The sequence below is a fragment of the Hippopotamus amphibius genome, chromosome 1 (genome assembly GCF_030028045.1).
Source record: "Hippopotamus amphibius kiboko isolate mHipAmp2 chromosome 1, mHipAmp2.hap2, whole genome shotgun sequence".
In the NCBI taxonomy this organism is placed as follows: Eukaryota; Metazoa; Chordata; class Mammalia; order Artiodactyla; family Hippopotamidae; genus Hippopotamus; species Hippopotamus amphibius.
The window spans coordinates 13,792,739-13,809,278 of NC_080186.1; the positions used below are offsets into that span (position 1 = coordinate 13,792,739).

The 16,540-nt window shown below is 51.1% G+C and overlaps 1 protein-coding gene across 1 annotated transcript in view; it reads left to right on the forward strand.

Moving 5' to 3' along the window:
• IGSF21 (immunoglobin superfamily member 21) overlaps positions 1 to 16,540 on the forward strand; it is a 245,812-nt gene that overhangs the window by 215,343 nt on the left and 13,929 nt on the right. Inside the window, exon 5 of the mRNA XM_057750825.1 lies at positions 15,555 to 15,670. Within this exon, the coding sequence (XP_057606808.1) occupies positions 15,555 to 15,670 (116 nt within the window). The remainder of the gene's footprint in view (positions 1 to 15,554; positions 15,671 to 16,540) is intronic.

A 16,540-nucleotide genomic window follows, 5' to 3' on the forward strand; every position in this document is an offset into this window, starting at 1 on the left:
AGGTCCAGCAAGGCTAGAAATGGGATTCAAACCCAGGCAGGCTGACTCCAGAAGCAGTGGTTAGAGGCCTAACCATTATGCTACACTGACAGGCTATTTAATCTCCTTGAACCTCAGTGTTCCTATCTTCTAAATGGGCACTGCAGTAGCATCTCCCCTGTTGAGGCATGAAATGTAAAGGCTTATGTCCCAAGCTTACAGTGAGCACTTATGAAAAGGGTAGTTGTTCTTACTTCTCACCCATTTTGCCCTAACTTTTACCCCGAAAATATCAGCGAGGCCAGGGAATAGGGTCAGAGCTGTAGGAAGTGACACCAGCCCAGTGGGAGCCCTATAAGCCAGGTAGCGACAACTCTGGCCTCCCACATTGGGCCCTGGTGGAGGAGATCATGAAGGGATGGACCCAGCAACCCTGAGTCCAATCCCACCCCCTCTGCAGTCTTGCTGGGCTTTTCCTCTCCCAGCCTCAGTTTCCTCATCTGGAAACTGGGGGTAATGAAGGTTCCTACTTCCTAGGGCTGTTGTGGGGACTAAAGTAGATGGTGCTCATCCTGGCCTCCTGGCAGGTTCTGAAGGCAGGGTGGGCAGTTAGGAGGGGAGAGATGGCAAGAGCCAGCCCGAGGCTTGGGCAGGAGAGGCTGGACATGTGAGGTATTTCCAGACAGAAGCCACAGGACATGGGGGCCAATTGGAAAGATGCGGGCAGATGTGGAGGACATCGCAGACCGGGCATAGGATGGAGACGTTCCCCTGAGGAGGTACCAATAAAACCACGTGACCTCACTCAGCAGACGGCACCCACAGAAAATGGGGCACTGGAGTGAAGAGGCCAGGGCTGCAGTCCTCAGGACCTCTGCAGGCGTCCTCCTGGCCAGTTGGAGCTTCTAGATGGGCAGTGGGGGGCCTGAGGCAGCTGGCTGGGCTCGGCGGCCAGAGCGGGGGCTAGAGCCCAGAGGACTGAAGCCAGAGTGGCCAGGGTCTTCCAGGATGGACATAAAGCCTGTTCAGAGACTGAACACTGCCATCTTGAGTGCCTGGACCTGGCCGGGGACAGGGAGGAAGGATGCTCATTCTGTCCACCTGCCCGCCCAGGGGCCCTCAGCCAGCTGAGGTCACCAGCTAAGAGCTCATTCAGAAAGGGGCTGGACAGATGGGTTTGGGCTCAGAGGAGCACTTTAGAGCTAACTGGGTCATCTGTCAAGGACAGTCATTTCCCAGCTTCAGCCTCAAAGGCCGAGCTTTCTGACCACCTACCTCCTGGATAGGCTTCTAGAATCCTCTGACCCTGCCTCTCTGAACACAGCCCTGCAAAGGAGGAGTGCCCTTGACTGCAGCCCACTGTGTGCTCAGCACAGTCCATTAGCTCACTAGTCCTCCCTCTTGTCTGCCCACTACACAGCAGGCCTTACGCCGCCTCAGTTACAGAGGGCAAACTACAGGCGGCTCAGAGAGGGCAGCGAACTTGCCCAATGTCCCACAGCAGTGAGTGGGCTGGGATTTGAGCTCAGATCTGCTGAAAGCCAGAGCCCCAGAATTTTCCACTATACAGGCTGCCGGGAAGATGGAGAGACATGACTCCTGTCTGGGTGTGAGGCAATATGGCAGCCTTCTGGGCCTCAGCCAGACACCAAGGCTCCTCTCAATAGGGACAGCGTGGAATATTCAGGCTGTACCGTCAGCTGCTCCTCCTAGCTGTCTGGAAAGTCAGCAAGATCAGTGTCCCCATTTTACAGCAGAGAAAACTGAGTCTGCTAATAAAAGGAAGCCTAGAATAGGAACCTAAATGTTCTCTGATTACCGCTCTCCCTCTGTGGGGATCTGAGGCCCTGAGCTGGCGATGGAGACAGGGCCTTTGAAGCATATCCACACAAAGGGCATGATTTGGAAAGATGCACAAACCCTCTGACCTGTGATGGTGGCTGGAAGGAACAGACAGCTTAGTCAAGCAACACATGCACTGTTTTGTGCATCTTGTCCCTGGGGCCACAGAGCTGACGTCACCAGCCCTTCTCTGAGGGAAACAGACAGACCGTTTGCTCATTCATTCCTCACACTTAACGAGCCCTTGATTCAACCAATACGTATAAGCCCCTACTGTGTGCTTGCCATGGGGGAAGGACCAAGAGAGATGCATCTTAATACAGGACAGCCAGGTCATACTATATTAGTGATGAATCTTGCAGTTACGGGGGTGCCAAACGTTGCTCCAAGTACTTTAAATATATTAGTTGATTTAATCCTCACAACCCTAGGAGGTAGGAACTTCTAGTATTCTCATTTTAATAAATGAGGAAACTGAGGCCCAGAGGGGTTAAGTAACTCGTCCAAGGTCACACAGCAAGTGAATGGCAGAGCTTGTTTTCAAACCCAGACCTCCTGGCGAAGGAGCCTCTTTCCAGCCTCTCACAGAGTGGCTTGTCATGCCCTCCTGAGCTGAGCTAGAGATTCATCTGCTTCCTGGAATTGTCCAAGCAGATGGCTACCGCCCCCAAGGCTGTCACCAGCTCCCTGGACCTTCTGTATCTCACAGACCAGGGCTCACCTCTCGTTCCAGGGTTGCCTCTCTCCGCACCTACCATCCACCCGTCTTAGCTCCCACCTCCCGACCCCACCGGAGGGGGGCCTGCAGGTACATCGTTAAACCTTGACAAGTGTTAGGTCCGTGCGATGCTTTATCCTCTCCACCACTGGGAGCTGGATTTAGTGTCTCTGGCAGAAGGAAAACTTCCCCTCCCTGGGACAGGCCCCTTAATTACAAGTGATATGTGGCCGTTCAAACCGCAGTGCCTCGAGCCCAGTGATTTAAGGAACAGGAACAAGGCTGAAGTTACAGGTGTTAACAGAGCTGTATCAGGATCTGGGAGAGCGGGGATGGGGCGGCTGTGGGAAGCAGTGAGCCGGCCCCTGGAAGAGTGGCTGGTGGGGAGAGGGAAGCAGTCCCACTGCCTCTCGTACAGAAGGGGAAACAGACCAGGACCACGTTCCAGGTGTAGTTGGCCTGGGAGTCAGCATTCCTGTCTCTGCTGCCAGCCTGCAGTGAGCCCTGGACTCAGTCTCCCCATCTGTACACAAGGAGGCAGGATTGCCTCGCTCACTCCCTAGGAGTGATAATCTCCATAACAGATAATCTTAAAAACAAAAGCTAACACCATCTGAGTGCTTGTTATGTGCCAGGTGTTGTACTAAGTTCTTTATGAGGTTCCTCTTGTTTAATTCTCATGACAGCTGGTGAGAGAATGATTGTGGTTATTCCCATTTTACAGAAGAGGAAACTGAGGCTCAGAGAGATGAAGCAACTGGCCCAAGATTGCATGGCTAGCAAGTGACCAAATGGAGATTCTCAGCCCCTCTCTCTGAATCCAGAGCCTGATCTCTAGGCTCCGGGAGTAATAAGAGGGATGTAAGACCCAGTATCTGCCCTGAAGGAGTCCCTGAATGATGGGGAGACAGAGAAGGGCACAGGTTTCTAGAATTCCAGCAGACAGAAAATAACGATGGGGGAGGACGAGGGTGCAAGGTGAAGTATGTGGGAGTTCCCAGGGGGGAGGCATCAGGGGGTGGCATAAGGAAGCCTTCATGGAGGAGGTGGCGTAGAGCTGGGCCTTGTAGGCTGGAGCAGACAGGACAGGAGGCATTTCAGGCAGAAGGAGCCCTGTAAGGAACAGTGTGGGAACACGAAAGCGTGGCAAGTAGGGAGCACTCCTGTATATCGGGACCCCAAGGCACGGGAAGGAGTAGGTAGTAAGATACCATAATAATAACTGCAGCAATAATGACAACGGCGACCTGTTCAGGGCTTACCAGGTGCCAGGCCAGGGTCTAAAGGTCTAAATACTTTCTACCATGCTCACAAAAACCCTATCAAATAGATACTGAAGAAAACAGGCACAGAGAGGGTAAGTGACTTGCCAAGGCCACCCAGCTAACAGGTGGCAGAGCCAGGATGTGAACTTGGGCAGGCTGGCTCCTGAGCCCACAGAAGGCCAACTGCTGTGTCCAGTCCCAGCAGGAGCAGGGGGAGGTGAGGTAAGGGCCACCTGGGAAAGTTCTCGCATGCCAGGCTGTCGCGGACCCTGCCTGCCCTCTGTCCACCTGGCTTGGTCACAGACAGAGAGGAAAATTGAGGTCAGGGCAGGGCCCTGAATCCAGTGCAGTGACTTCTGTCCAGGGATGCTGTGGGAGCCGGGATGGGCCTGGGAAAATCCCCATGGCAGCCCGGGGACTTGGGAGCAGGAGTGACGGTAGAGAGGGTATCATTCACTGGGGAACTCTGGTGCCAGCCATGCCTCCCGGCTGATTCTCCCATGGACCCCAGACCCATGAGAGGAGAGACCCCCAACTCCTGAGGCTCCCCATTAGGAAGAGGCCGGGCCCTCCCCTGTTGACCAGTCCTGCTGTCTGACAGCTGGTCAGGATGGTCTTCCTCCTTAATCTTGAACCCTCCTGCTGCTCCCTCCAGACCTCCCCACGTAGAGCCATAGTCTTTTTGAACTGCAGGAGGTTTTAGGACCCACCTAGGACAGGCCCCTCACCGGACCACAGAGGAAACTGATGCCTAGAGGGAGACCCCACAGCATGGGAGAAGCAGGGCCAGGATGGAGGCTTAGGCCAGACATTGGTTCAAGTCCTAGCCTTGGTCCTTACTGGCTGAGTAGCCATGGACCAGTGCCTTTGAAAACCTCAGTTTCTGCCTCTGTACAATAGAGATAATTCCTACTTCTGGTTTCTGCGAGGGTCTAACGCATTAAAGCATTTAGCATGGAACCTGCCTTAGAGCGACCAGTGAGCAGAGTTGATGGTCAAGGGCCCTCCGCACCCCTCACCCCACCTGCTGTGTGTCTGGGGACCCCACGGGCCTTGGACTCAGGGTACAGAGGAGGATACTCACTGAGGAAATCCAGCCCCTCTTGTCACCCCTGCAAACACCAGCTCAGCCCACGCCCACTGAGATCTGCTCTGTGCTGCCCTTAGCTAGGGCCCTGGTCTGCAGGATGACCCAATGTCCCTACCTGCGGAAGCTCCCAGGCCAGCTGCCAGAGTGAGTGGTGTCGGCAAAGTCCAGCCATTGTTCAGGCCAGTGATGGAGGTTACTGTGCACAAATATGATGGCCAGTGGGTACTGGGACTTACCAGATACCAGGCAGCCTGCAAAGCGTGCCACAAACACGAGCTCTATGAGACAGGTACCATTGTGATGCCCATTTTACAGATGAGAGAATTGAGGCTGGAGTGGACCTGGTGAGGGATGAGGTTAGGGAGGTCAGAAATGAAATAGGTGGCCAAGGCCTCAGCACATGGCCTGTGGAAAGACCAGGGGGAGAGATCACGGGGTCTGATTAAGCCCCATCGCCCTGGCCAGGGGTTGGATCCCATTAGGAATGAGCTTGGCTCTGCCTCACCCCACTCTTAAAAAAGATGCAATCCAATAGATGTGTGATAAAGCCAGTAGAGTTATATGTTCATTGATGAAACTGGGTGATGGGTTCATGAGTGTTCATTATACAGCTATTTGAGCTTTTTGATAGGTTTGAATATTTTCATAGTAAAATGTCAAGGAAGAAAAAATACACAATCCTCTTCCCACAAAATGCCCCTTCTCCATGGCTTTTCCCCTTCCCTCCCCCCGCCCCCCTCGCCTCCGCTGGAAATTACTTTATGAGAAGCGAGCAGCAAGAATGATTTACTTGCCCTCTGACTCAGGAAATCAATCCTAAAATGCTGATGGGACAGGAAAGACTCTGGCTGCAGAGCCCTCTGGGAAATCTCCTGCTGGAAGGGAGGGCTCCAAGCTGGGGAGTTGGGGGTCCAGGGGGGGCTCTGCTGGGAGGTTGGTGGGAGTGGCCCCAGGCAAGTACTTCAGCCCTCACAGGCACCCACAGACACCAGTGTCACTCTCGCCTTATGGAGGAGGCCCAGGAAGCCAGCACCTGCCCAAGGAACACATTGCCTGTGAGCAGAAGATCTGTGATCCAGGAACCAGGTGCCCCAGGTGCTGTATGGGGTATAGGCCAGGGGTGAGCTCTCTTCTAAGCTCCAAAACACCAGGATCTGATGTTTGAGGGGGACACAGCTCTGCTGGAAAGGACAGGGGTTTCCCAGGGTGGGGAAAGAGGGCATGAGATGCACCCAGAACCTCCAAGCTCCAGCCCATTGTTCTCAGGGGCTTGGGAAGGGGGCAGGAGGTTAATAGATAGCCTAAACTTGAAGTTGAACTTGAGCAGGAAGAACTTGAGCTCAGTGTCACTGCCACTGGCCAGATCTCCAGTGTGCTTGCCCCCTTGCCAGGGCCTTCCCAAGCTTCCACAGCCTCCCGGAGTAACTTTCATAAAGCTACAACGATGGCACCTGGTGAAATCACCCATGCTTATAATATATACCTCCGAGATACATTGAAAACATCCCCCAAATAGCCAGCCTTGCTGCTATTGAAAATGGATTCGTGTCACACCCCATAGATTTCATCTCTGTGGAAACGGTACCTATCGTGGGCATGAACACATTCGCTCTATTGCCACATAAACTACAATGGTATGGCAGGGCTGGGGCAGTCACACGCCGTGGCCGCAGACAGGCTGCTGGACAGGCCTCAGGCAGGCTCCAGCCAGCCAAGCCCAGGTGTGGGGAGGGTCCACCTGGGACTGGCAGCCTAGGAGGCCAATCAGAAGACCCGGAATGTCGACAAGCAGCCAATCAGGGCATAAGCAGAAAGGCGCTCCACTTGTAGCGGGTAGTTTGGGGATTTGAGCTCCTTGGATCCAATCAGTGCCTACCGCCAGAGAGCCTCCGGAGAGTTCCACCTGTGCCCTGTCTGCCCAGGCCAGGAGAAGCCAGACTGAGGTTCTCCAACTCCCCTGAGCCTTGTCCTCCCAGTCGGTAATAATTTTCACAACTGTTTACTGAGCACCCACTAGGGACCAAATCCCTAGTTCACATAACACCACCGTGGAGTGTGTCTTGTCCCTGAGAGAAGACTGAAGCTTGCAAAGGTCAAGGCAGTCATTCCCCCCGTGGAACTTGCATTAGAACCTCCAGGAAGGCTTGTAAAACCCGGGCGGCTAAATCCCACCCACCTGTCCCCTGCCTCCAGATTTCTGATTCAGCAGGTCTACAGTTGGGCTCAAGAATTTACATTTCTAACAAGCTCTGAAGCTGCGGGCCTGGGAAACACAGTTTGAGAACTTCCAGGTTAAAGGCATAGGCACAAAATAACACTAGAATGCAAATTCAGATCCAACAACAAGACCTGTGGCCTGGCCTGCCCCTACCCTGTGTGTGTGTGTGTGTGTGTGTGTGTGTGTGTGTGTGTGTAGTCATATGTGTGTGTCTGTGTGTCTATGTATGTGTATATAGGCATATGCATGTGTTTAGAGGTGTGTGTGTCTGTGTGTAGGAATATGTGTGTGTCTGTGTGTGTGTGTCTCTGTCTTTGTGCATGTGCACAGGCGCAGGTAGGATTTTATTTCTCCATCAGCAGTAACCTGAATTGCATCCCCTCTGCCCAGCCTCACAGATTCACCACCTCCCGCGCTGCACACCCCCCGGGCTCCCCCAGAGCAGCCAGCCACAGCCTCCAGTTGGGGTTGTTAATTTTATCTCCCACCACTTGGAAAGCACAAACAGCTGGCAGGGGAGGGGCGAGGCAGGTGAACGGTGCTGCCAGCCAGCTCTCCACAGAGAGGCGGGCGGGGTGGATGGGTTACGCCTGCAGCCACTGGGTATCCTTATATCCCGGCACCACTCCTAAAGGCCCCGGTCTCCAGGCAGGGAGGGTCTGGGCAGTGGCCACCGACACTGGCAATGACCCGGACCCCGAATTCCCACCCCTCAGCACGTGGGCTCCCACTCGCTTTCAAGGTTGGGGCTTGTGACTTGGCTCAGCAGCTGCCACATAAAAGGGCCCCATCGCAGCAGCTCGTGTAAGTACAGATGCTGCGTTTATCTCTCCTGTCGCTGATGGCGGCTCCATTTGGGGGCTTTTTGTCAGTATTTTTTTCCCCTTGGCTGCCGTTACTACTCAGTTCAATATTTAATTTTCCCATAAACCAAAGAGTTGTGCATTTTCCTTCTCTCTTTTTCTTGCTGGAGTTCCCCTCCCACTGGTGGGCTCTTCCTTCCTCAGGCTTGTGCTGGGAGAGACGGGTGTGGGCATGGCTGAGATTTCAGCTCTTCCAAACTGGGCAGGGACACCTGAGTCCCTCCTCCCAGCTCACTCATTTGACAAATGTTTACTGAGCAAATCCTTGTGTATCGGGCCCTTGGGATGCAGCAGTAGACAGAAGAGTTCCTGTCCTCGTGGTGCTTACATTCTAGTGGGGGGTGTTGGGAAAAAAGACAAGTGTGAGAACCAGTATATGAAATAACTATACCTCATGATGAGTTCTATGAAGAAATAACAAAGCGCTGTGACAGAGAATAGAAGGGGCACCTCGCTTAGATTAGGAGGTGACATTTGAGCTGAGACTTGAAAGATAAGCAGGACTCAGCCTTTCAGTAAGCCAAGTGAAGGACTTCAGGCATAGGAAGCAGCAGATGCAAAGGTCCTGGGGTGGAAACAAGCTTAGGGTGTTAATAGACTAAAAAAATCTCAGTATGTTTGGAGTGTGGTGTTGCGGGGAAGGTGGAGAGAAGGCTAGTTGTGGGGGCAGGGCCCACAGTCTTGGGATTCCTTCCACAGGCTGTGTGCTTGTCTGTACTGGGAGAAGTGAAGGAAGGAAGAAAGCAAACAAGAATTGAAATTGAATCCCTGTGTGGCAGGCTTGCACTACTCTGAGGTTAACGAAAGACAAAACTCCAGCCTTCAGAAAGCACACAGCCTAGCGGAGAAACGGAATGACAAGCACTCGTGAGTATGACAAGAACAGGATGCTCCAGGAATCCAGGGGGTGAGCCCTCACCCAGTCTGGCAAAGTCCCCCTGGAAGGCTGCCTGGAGGAGGCAACACTTAAGGCCAGGCCTGAAAGATGCAGCCGAGTTAACCAGCAGAAGGACTAGTATATCCAGGGCGCAGAGGAGGTGAGCAAGGCGAGGAAGGAACCTTAGGCAGTTCAGTGTGGCTGGAGCAGAGAAGCCTTCCTGGAGGAGATGTTCTTTTGAGTAGTATCTTTTTTGTAAAAGAAATTTTATTGAGACATGATTGACTTACAATTTGATATTTTTTTCTTATTAGTAATATATATATGGCAATCTCAATCTTCCAATTCATCCCACCCCAACCCTCCCCCCACCCCACCCATTTTCCCCACTTAGTGTCTATGTGTTTGTTCTCTACATCTGTGTCTCTATTTCTGCTTGCAAACCGGTTGATCTGTACCATTTTTCTATATTCCACACATATGCGTTAATATACGGTATTTGTTTTTCTCTTTCTGACTTGCTTCACTCTGTATGGCAGTCTCTAGGTCCATCCATTGAGTAGTATCTTGAAGAAGCAGAGAGAGACTGGTAGAGAGGATGGGAAAGACACAGAGATGTGGGACCGAAAAAAAAGAAAGAAAAGAGAGAAAAATTAAAATAGGGAGCATGGAGGAATATTTATATTCATGAACACTTTTATATTAAGAGGGTGGTTTTCTTTTTTTTTTTCAATACAGTATAATGACTAGGAGCTGATTGAAAAAGAAGGCAGTCAATAGAGCAGGCATGCTGAGAGGAAAAAATGGATTTTTGCAAATAATATAATTTTGAACTTGTCTTTTCCCTCCCCCAATTCTCCCCAAAATCTAATTGATTACTGCCCCTTGATAAATGACACCCAGAGCAGGAGTGTGCTATGACCAATTTAGAGTGGTACCCAAGGAACAGGAGAGATTATCCCTTCCTCCAGGCAATGGCCACTCCTGAGAGGGAGAACTTTCCCTATATGTCCCTGCAAGTCCAGGGAGAAGTGAGAGCAATCCAAGAGGTAATATTAAATAATCCCTTTCCGTTTGCATGGTACTTTGCCATCCTTGTATTCTCATTTGCTTCCTCTCTCAAAATCTTGGAAGCTGAAAGCTTGGCAGGATATGTTTTACTGAACCCATTTTATAGATGGGAAGACTGATGCGCATGTGAGTCAATTGATTTGCCCAAGGTCGCATGGGATGTTCCAGCCTGGGCTGGAACCTTGGCCTGACTCTGTTTGAGCTGGTTCCCTGGGGTGAGTTGAGGGGGAACCTCGTGGTGGGAAGAGAATTTAACTCTAGTAGATAGAGTTAGACCAAGCCTGCTGGGGTTTATATCAGAATAGGTTTGTGTTCCTGAACTGCAAAAGCCACAGGATGATTTACAGAGCTAAGAGCTGTCACATTATCTGCAAAGTGAGTTACGGTGACCGAAACAAAGTTCTGCTTTCAACAGAAAGACAGGCAATATTTCAGAGTTAATTTCATAAAACCTATCACCCGACCATCGCCTCACTGTGTTGATGTTAACTGTTGAGTCTAAAATAACTTCGATTCCTGTCCCCACTGGTGGCCTGGAACACGGGCGTGCTGTGCTGTGTGACCGTGTTGGATGCAAAGTCGCCTTGCCTTCCTGGATGCTAGACAAAATCGGTCGAAGAAACTTCTAGCAACAATTCTCTCTGCTTCAGGCAAAGTCAAAAATAAACTGGGAAGTCCACAGGCTTGTCTTGGGGGCAGTAGATTCAGGGGATTTCTTTGGTGGTGGCCTCTATTTGACCATGCTGGTGAACTTGTAGAACTGAAGGGTTCTTCCTAATGCACAGGGCTGGGATTACCTAAGTGCCGTGGTGTGTCCACATGGTTTGTAAATTCTGAAGTTCTGCCTGTGTCTAGGATCTTACTGCTACAACTACTGCTATGACTACTGCTATTTCTCCCTTACCCAAGCCAAATAGGCCTGCTCAGTGTCTCTGAGGAGGGTCATTTCAGGTGCATGGTACCCACCCTCCCCCCAGGAGAGCACTGCATTAGCATGGACATCCCTGAAGACATACTCTCAATCCACAGGAATGAGGCACTTATGGTGGGTGCACTGGGTACTGTTGTAGAAGAGTGGGGAGCAATCGGAGATCCAGGGTCTTTGTTAATGATTCTTTGCCATTATACATGGCTCGGATCATAGCCAGGTGGCCTTGCTCTATACTGCTCATTCTGTAGCCCAAATTTGAATGTGGGATAATTCTTGTCCAGCACCTTTATGCCCGTGACTGCAGCTGGCCATCTGCCTTTGACTGGATACTGCTCCTGGGGCCATGGGCTCTATTCCAGGCATAGAGCCATAAGGGGGCCGCTCACTTTGACGTTGGTCAGAGATTGTAGCAGGGTTGGGGATGATGAGAATATAGATGGTTGGGATTGGAGGAGGGATGGGATGGAGACAGATATGAGGATTGAGTTGGGGATGGGGATAGAGATGGAGTAGAAATAGGGATGGGGAAGGGAATAGATGTGGGGATAGGGTTGGAAAAGGGAATGGGGATGGAGATGGAGATGGAGAAGGAAAAGGGATGGGGATGGGGATGGAGGTAAGGATGAAGGTGGGGATGGAGGTGAGAATGGGACTGGAAAAGGAGGTAGAGACGGTGGCAGAGAAGAAGATGGAGACAGGGAAGATGAAGAGTGAAGGAAGATTCTAGACCATGAGCCTAAGATGCAGCAGTTTGTGAGGGAAAGAGTGCTGTATGTAGTCAATGGAAGGGAAGAGAGGAAGGAAGGGGGAGAGGATGATAGCCACGTGTGGAGTGAAGCATCCCAAGGCAGCCAAGGACTCCTGGGTGTAGACAGTTCCCTGACCGCCCACACTCAGAGCCCTCCAGAGAGTGACAGGAGGTGAGATGCACAGTGACATTTTCCTAGGACATGGCAACTAAGGAATACGTTGATGGAGAGTGTGGGAAGCCTGGGCTGTCCACACTGATATGAGCAACTCTGCTGTGTCATCGTCCATACAAATGAAATATGTTATTGTCTTGTGAGCTTGATTAACTGTACATATTGCTAACACCTGCTCAGAAATATAACGAGGGACAGGAACACAGCTCCCAATCAGGGTGTGTGTGGGTGGCGTGCGTGACTTGGGTGCAGATCTCCAGAATGGGGATGTGTGAGTGTGTGTGTGTGTGTGTGTGTGTGTGTGTGTGTGTGTTTGCGCGTGTGCATTGGTGGGAGGGGGGACACTCGTGCTGTACAAAGAACCCTGGCCAGGATTTGGAAGGCTTGGGTGCCAGTCCAGGCACTGCCACTCACTGACAGTGGGACTGTAGGCAAATCTCTCCCTCCCTCTGACCTCAGTTTGCTTACCTGTAAAATGGAATGTCTAGACTGGTGCTCTCCAATAGAAATATATATTTAATTGTAAGTTTTCTAAGGACCACATTAAGAAAAGGCTTTAAAAGGTTAAAAATGAATTGGAATAATATATTTATTAAATCCCATATATGCCATGTGTTATTTCAGTAAGTAACCAATATGAAAATATTCATGATATACTTAACATGCTTTTTAAAAATTGTTTTCCAGATTCAGTATGTATTTTACACTTACAGCACATATGAACTTGAAAAAGGCACATTTCAAGTGCTTAATAGCCACATGGAGTGGGAGGCTACTGTATTGGACAGTGCAAGTCCGGGGCAATTGCTGGTCTCCTCACTGAACTGTGAATATCCCAAAGGCATAGATGATGTTTTAGTCTCCCAGATAGTAGCAAGGAGTCTCAGAGAAAGAATGGTAATAAATTCTACTGATAATTGTGTCTGACGTGCACTTCAAAATGCTTTCAGATACTACTATATTGGATCCTCCCAAGTACTCTATAATCCCACTTTGCAGATAAGGAAACTGAGGTACAGAGAGGCTAAATAACTTGCCCAAGGTCACATAGCGGATAAGTGTACAGCTGGTCTTTGAACCCTGGGTAGTGTGATTTAGAGCCCGTACTCTTAGCCATTGTCCTATACTATTTCTTTTATAATAGTGATGCAAATAATATTAATTAAAATTGCTAAACTGTATTTCAGGCTTACTGTGTGCTAGACATCTTGTATCATCTCATTTATTCCTTAAAGCAATCCTATAAGGAAGGTTCTAGATGTCTAGTTCTGTTTGGTCAATGAAAGTAAGAAAGAAGGGATGAATGATTTTAAAGGTGCCCCTGCCTAGTCCTGAGCCTCTAGAATTCCTGGAGGGCATATACTTATCCCTACACATAAACCACCATGAGAGATGCTAGAGAACTATGCTAAGCTCTAATTGGCCATGGTTCTTTGATCTTTGGGGCACTCAAGTTAAGTAGAGCCACCCACAGGAGCTGTTCTCCCAGGGATCCGAATTATAAGGTATCCATGGGAGTTGAGATGTGTCAGGTAACTGAGTATCCCCGGCAGCTAAAATATGCACTTAGGGCTAAAGTTGCCAATAGGTACAAGCTCCTTTCTTCTTTCCAAAGAGGGAGGTGGTGCAGCTTCGGGTCAGTGTCCGAGCCCCGGAGCCAGGGCGCTTGGGTTCAAATCCAAACTCTGTCTACCCCAGAAAGCCCCTTCATGCCTTACGTTTCCCCGTCTGTAAAATGGGAATAGATAAATCCATGTAGACTCATGGCAAGGATTAAATGAATTAACACATGTTAAGGGCTTAGGACAGCTCCTGGCTCCTAACTCTTGGCCATTGTCAATTCTTGTGTGGGATCCAGGCTTTCCATGAGTTCTAGAAAAGTTAGATTGCAGACTCTGTGACTTGTGGATATTTGAAGTGGCCTGGTGTATTTTTCCCCTCTTGGAATTCCCTACCCCATTTCCCATCTGTTTCCTACCATCTCACCATCTCACACTTAATTACAATTCTCCATCTATTGTTCTCCCATTGTTTCCTGTTTGTTCTGCTTCCCTTGCGACAGCACGTGGTGGCTGCCAGAGTGAATGAATGGCTCATACCTGGCTTCGTTTCACTAGACCTTAAAATAGAGTTGCCAGGCGTCTGTCGCCCCCACCAGACTGTGAGCTTCTCAGCGCGTTGTATCCGTTTCATCACTGGGTGCCTACAGTGCGCACCTGGCACCATGCCCGGCACCTAGTAGGTGTCAGGAAATATTTGTTGGATTTAATTACACTTAACTGGAGAGAAAACCCCTTGCAGGAAGCAAAGGTCCCCCTCTTCATTTTCTCCACATCCCCCCACTGCATTTTACCTAAAGCTACAAGAAGCCAGAACCGACAGCCTTTCCTAAGCGAAGGTCTAAGATTCTGGCTCCTGTCCTGCTGATGACAAGGCAATTGGAGAAATAATTGCAGGAGTCGTAAGACGAGTGAATTCCTAGCATGTGCTAAGCCCTTTCATATCGATTCACTGGTTCATCCTTCAAATGTGTCTGCCAAGGATTAATCCCATTTACCAAATTGGGAAACTGAGGCTCACACTTTCAGTAACTTGCCCAAGGACATGGAGGTGGTGGTGATCTCGCTGGGGCTTGGACCCAAGACTGCCTGATGGCTCCACATTTGACCTCTCAATATCCCACGGTGCCTGGGGGCACCTGCTTTGGCAAACCAGCCAGGGGTGGCCGGTGAGGAGAGCAGAGACGGGAGCTGGTGGGAGTTGGGAGCAACCAAAATAAAGCCAACTTGGGGGGAAAAGAAGGAAAGAGGGAAGACTCCTGGCTCTAAATATCTAGAGTCATCTACTTCTCCCGCTCTGCCCTCACCATGGTCTAAGCTACCCTTCTCTCTGGCTTAAACAGCACTCTGTGTTTCCAGTCTCTTCAAAATGCAACTCAGATCACGTCGCTGTTTTTGCTTGAAGCCTTCCATGGCTCCCTACTGCTCTCAGGTCAAAGAAAAACTCACAACCAGCGGGTGGGCTGGTGAACCTGCTCCCTGGGGGCCTGGAGCGGGGGCGGGGGAAGGAAATAAACAAGAAAGCTCTGATTTGCAGTGGTGGCTGATTTCCATGGTGTAAGGATGCCCACTGTGGCCTGTTTCAATCTAGCAGCAGTTTAAGAACTGGTTCGCAAAGTTCCCAGGAATGTCACAATCAGCTCTCAGGAGCTGGTAGGAACCAGCCCCGGCATACCACTGTAAGCGGTGACCCACCGGCAGTGCCCTGCACGTCTCCCCAGCCCCACCGGGCACCACATCCCCCCACCTCACCCTCCCACCTCAACAGCCTGCCTCCCACCACCCCTCTACCCTGAGCCAACTGTCACGAGGCCTTTGCACATGCTGTTCCCTCCACCTCCCACACTTGTCCTCTGCCTACTGTTGCCTCCTCAGATCACGGCACAGGGTCACTTCCTCAGGCTTGGGTGGGTCCCTTTATACTCCATTATACCTCCTGGTACCTGATGCACTTAGCACAGTTGACCATGTGGTCACGTGACTCACGGCTTTCTTCCCCAGCAGGCTGTGAGCCCCGGGAGGCAGGGCCCGTGTCTGTATGCCCAACCCAGACATCATTCTCACTGTAGTTGATGCCAGTGGTGCCCCCTGGAATTGTGCAACCTTTGTCCCCCACCCCAGAGCCCAGCGTAGGACCCAGCCCATCCGAGGTAATCAGCGAACACTTCCTGAACCTTCCAGTTAAGCCTTGGTCTTCCTGTGCTTCTCTTTTGGGTAGCTCCTCCCACCTCCATCGAGGTGGTGGCCGCAGACACGCCAGCCCCCTTCAGCCGCTACCAAGCCCAGAACTTCACGCTGGTCTGCATCGTGTCGGGAGGGAAACCGGCGCCCGTGGTGAGTACGCCTGGAGTCGTCCCTCCTTGTCCCTGCTGGGCCACCCTCCTTCGTGCCTTATGCAACTGCCCGTGTCACCATGGTGCTCACTCCGCAGAAGGAAGGACAGAGGCCACAGTCTGCATAAGTTAACTCTGCCCCGTCTGCCTTGGTCTGAGCCTGTCCGCTCTTCTGACCTGCCCAGGCATCCACGTGCCTCTCTTGCTCCCAGCCCCCCAGCGCTGAGAACCCCCACTTCAGCTGGACCCTGGAATCCTGCAACTGCATAGTAGGGGTGGTCTTCAGGGGAGCCCGGCAACAAACACACCCCATCCCAGCTATTAAACAGGATGGAGACAGATGAGGCCTGGAAAGGAAGGGATGTGGAGAGAGCAACCATGCTCTTGACAGAGCTGGGACTCAAGGTGATGTCCTCCAGCTCCAAGTTCACTGCGGAGGGTAGGAAGGAAGGATGGAGGGAGGGAACGAGGGAGGGAGGGAAAGGGGGAGAAAGGAAGAGGAGAAGAGCGGGAATCCCCTTTTTGGGCAACTCTTTATTAGACCCACCCTGACCACTCTGAGGTCTGGTCAGTGCAGCTCACGTGTTATTGTCATGGCTGCTCGAAGAGGCGGGGGTCTGATGTGAGAGCATCTGGAGAGCTATGTTCTCGCCCCTGATGTCACGTGCACCGAATGACCCTGAGCAGGAAGACCTCCCCTCTGCTTCTCAGGTTCTTTTAAGGAGGTTTAAGGCGTGGACAGTATTACGGTTTTTCAGCTTTTTTAGCTGGACTTGTTTGGTCTAAATCAAAAACATGGAAGCCCCATGTTGAAAACATTTAAAAGCGCAGGAAAGGCAAGTTGCCCTAATGGGTCCCTGAGGCACCTCTG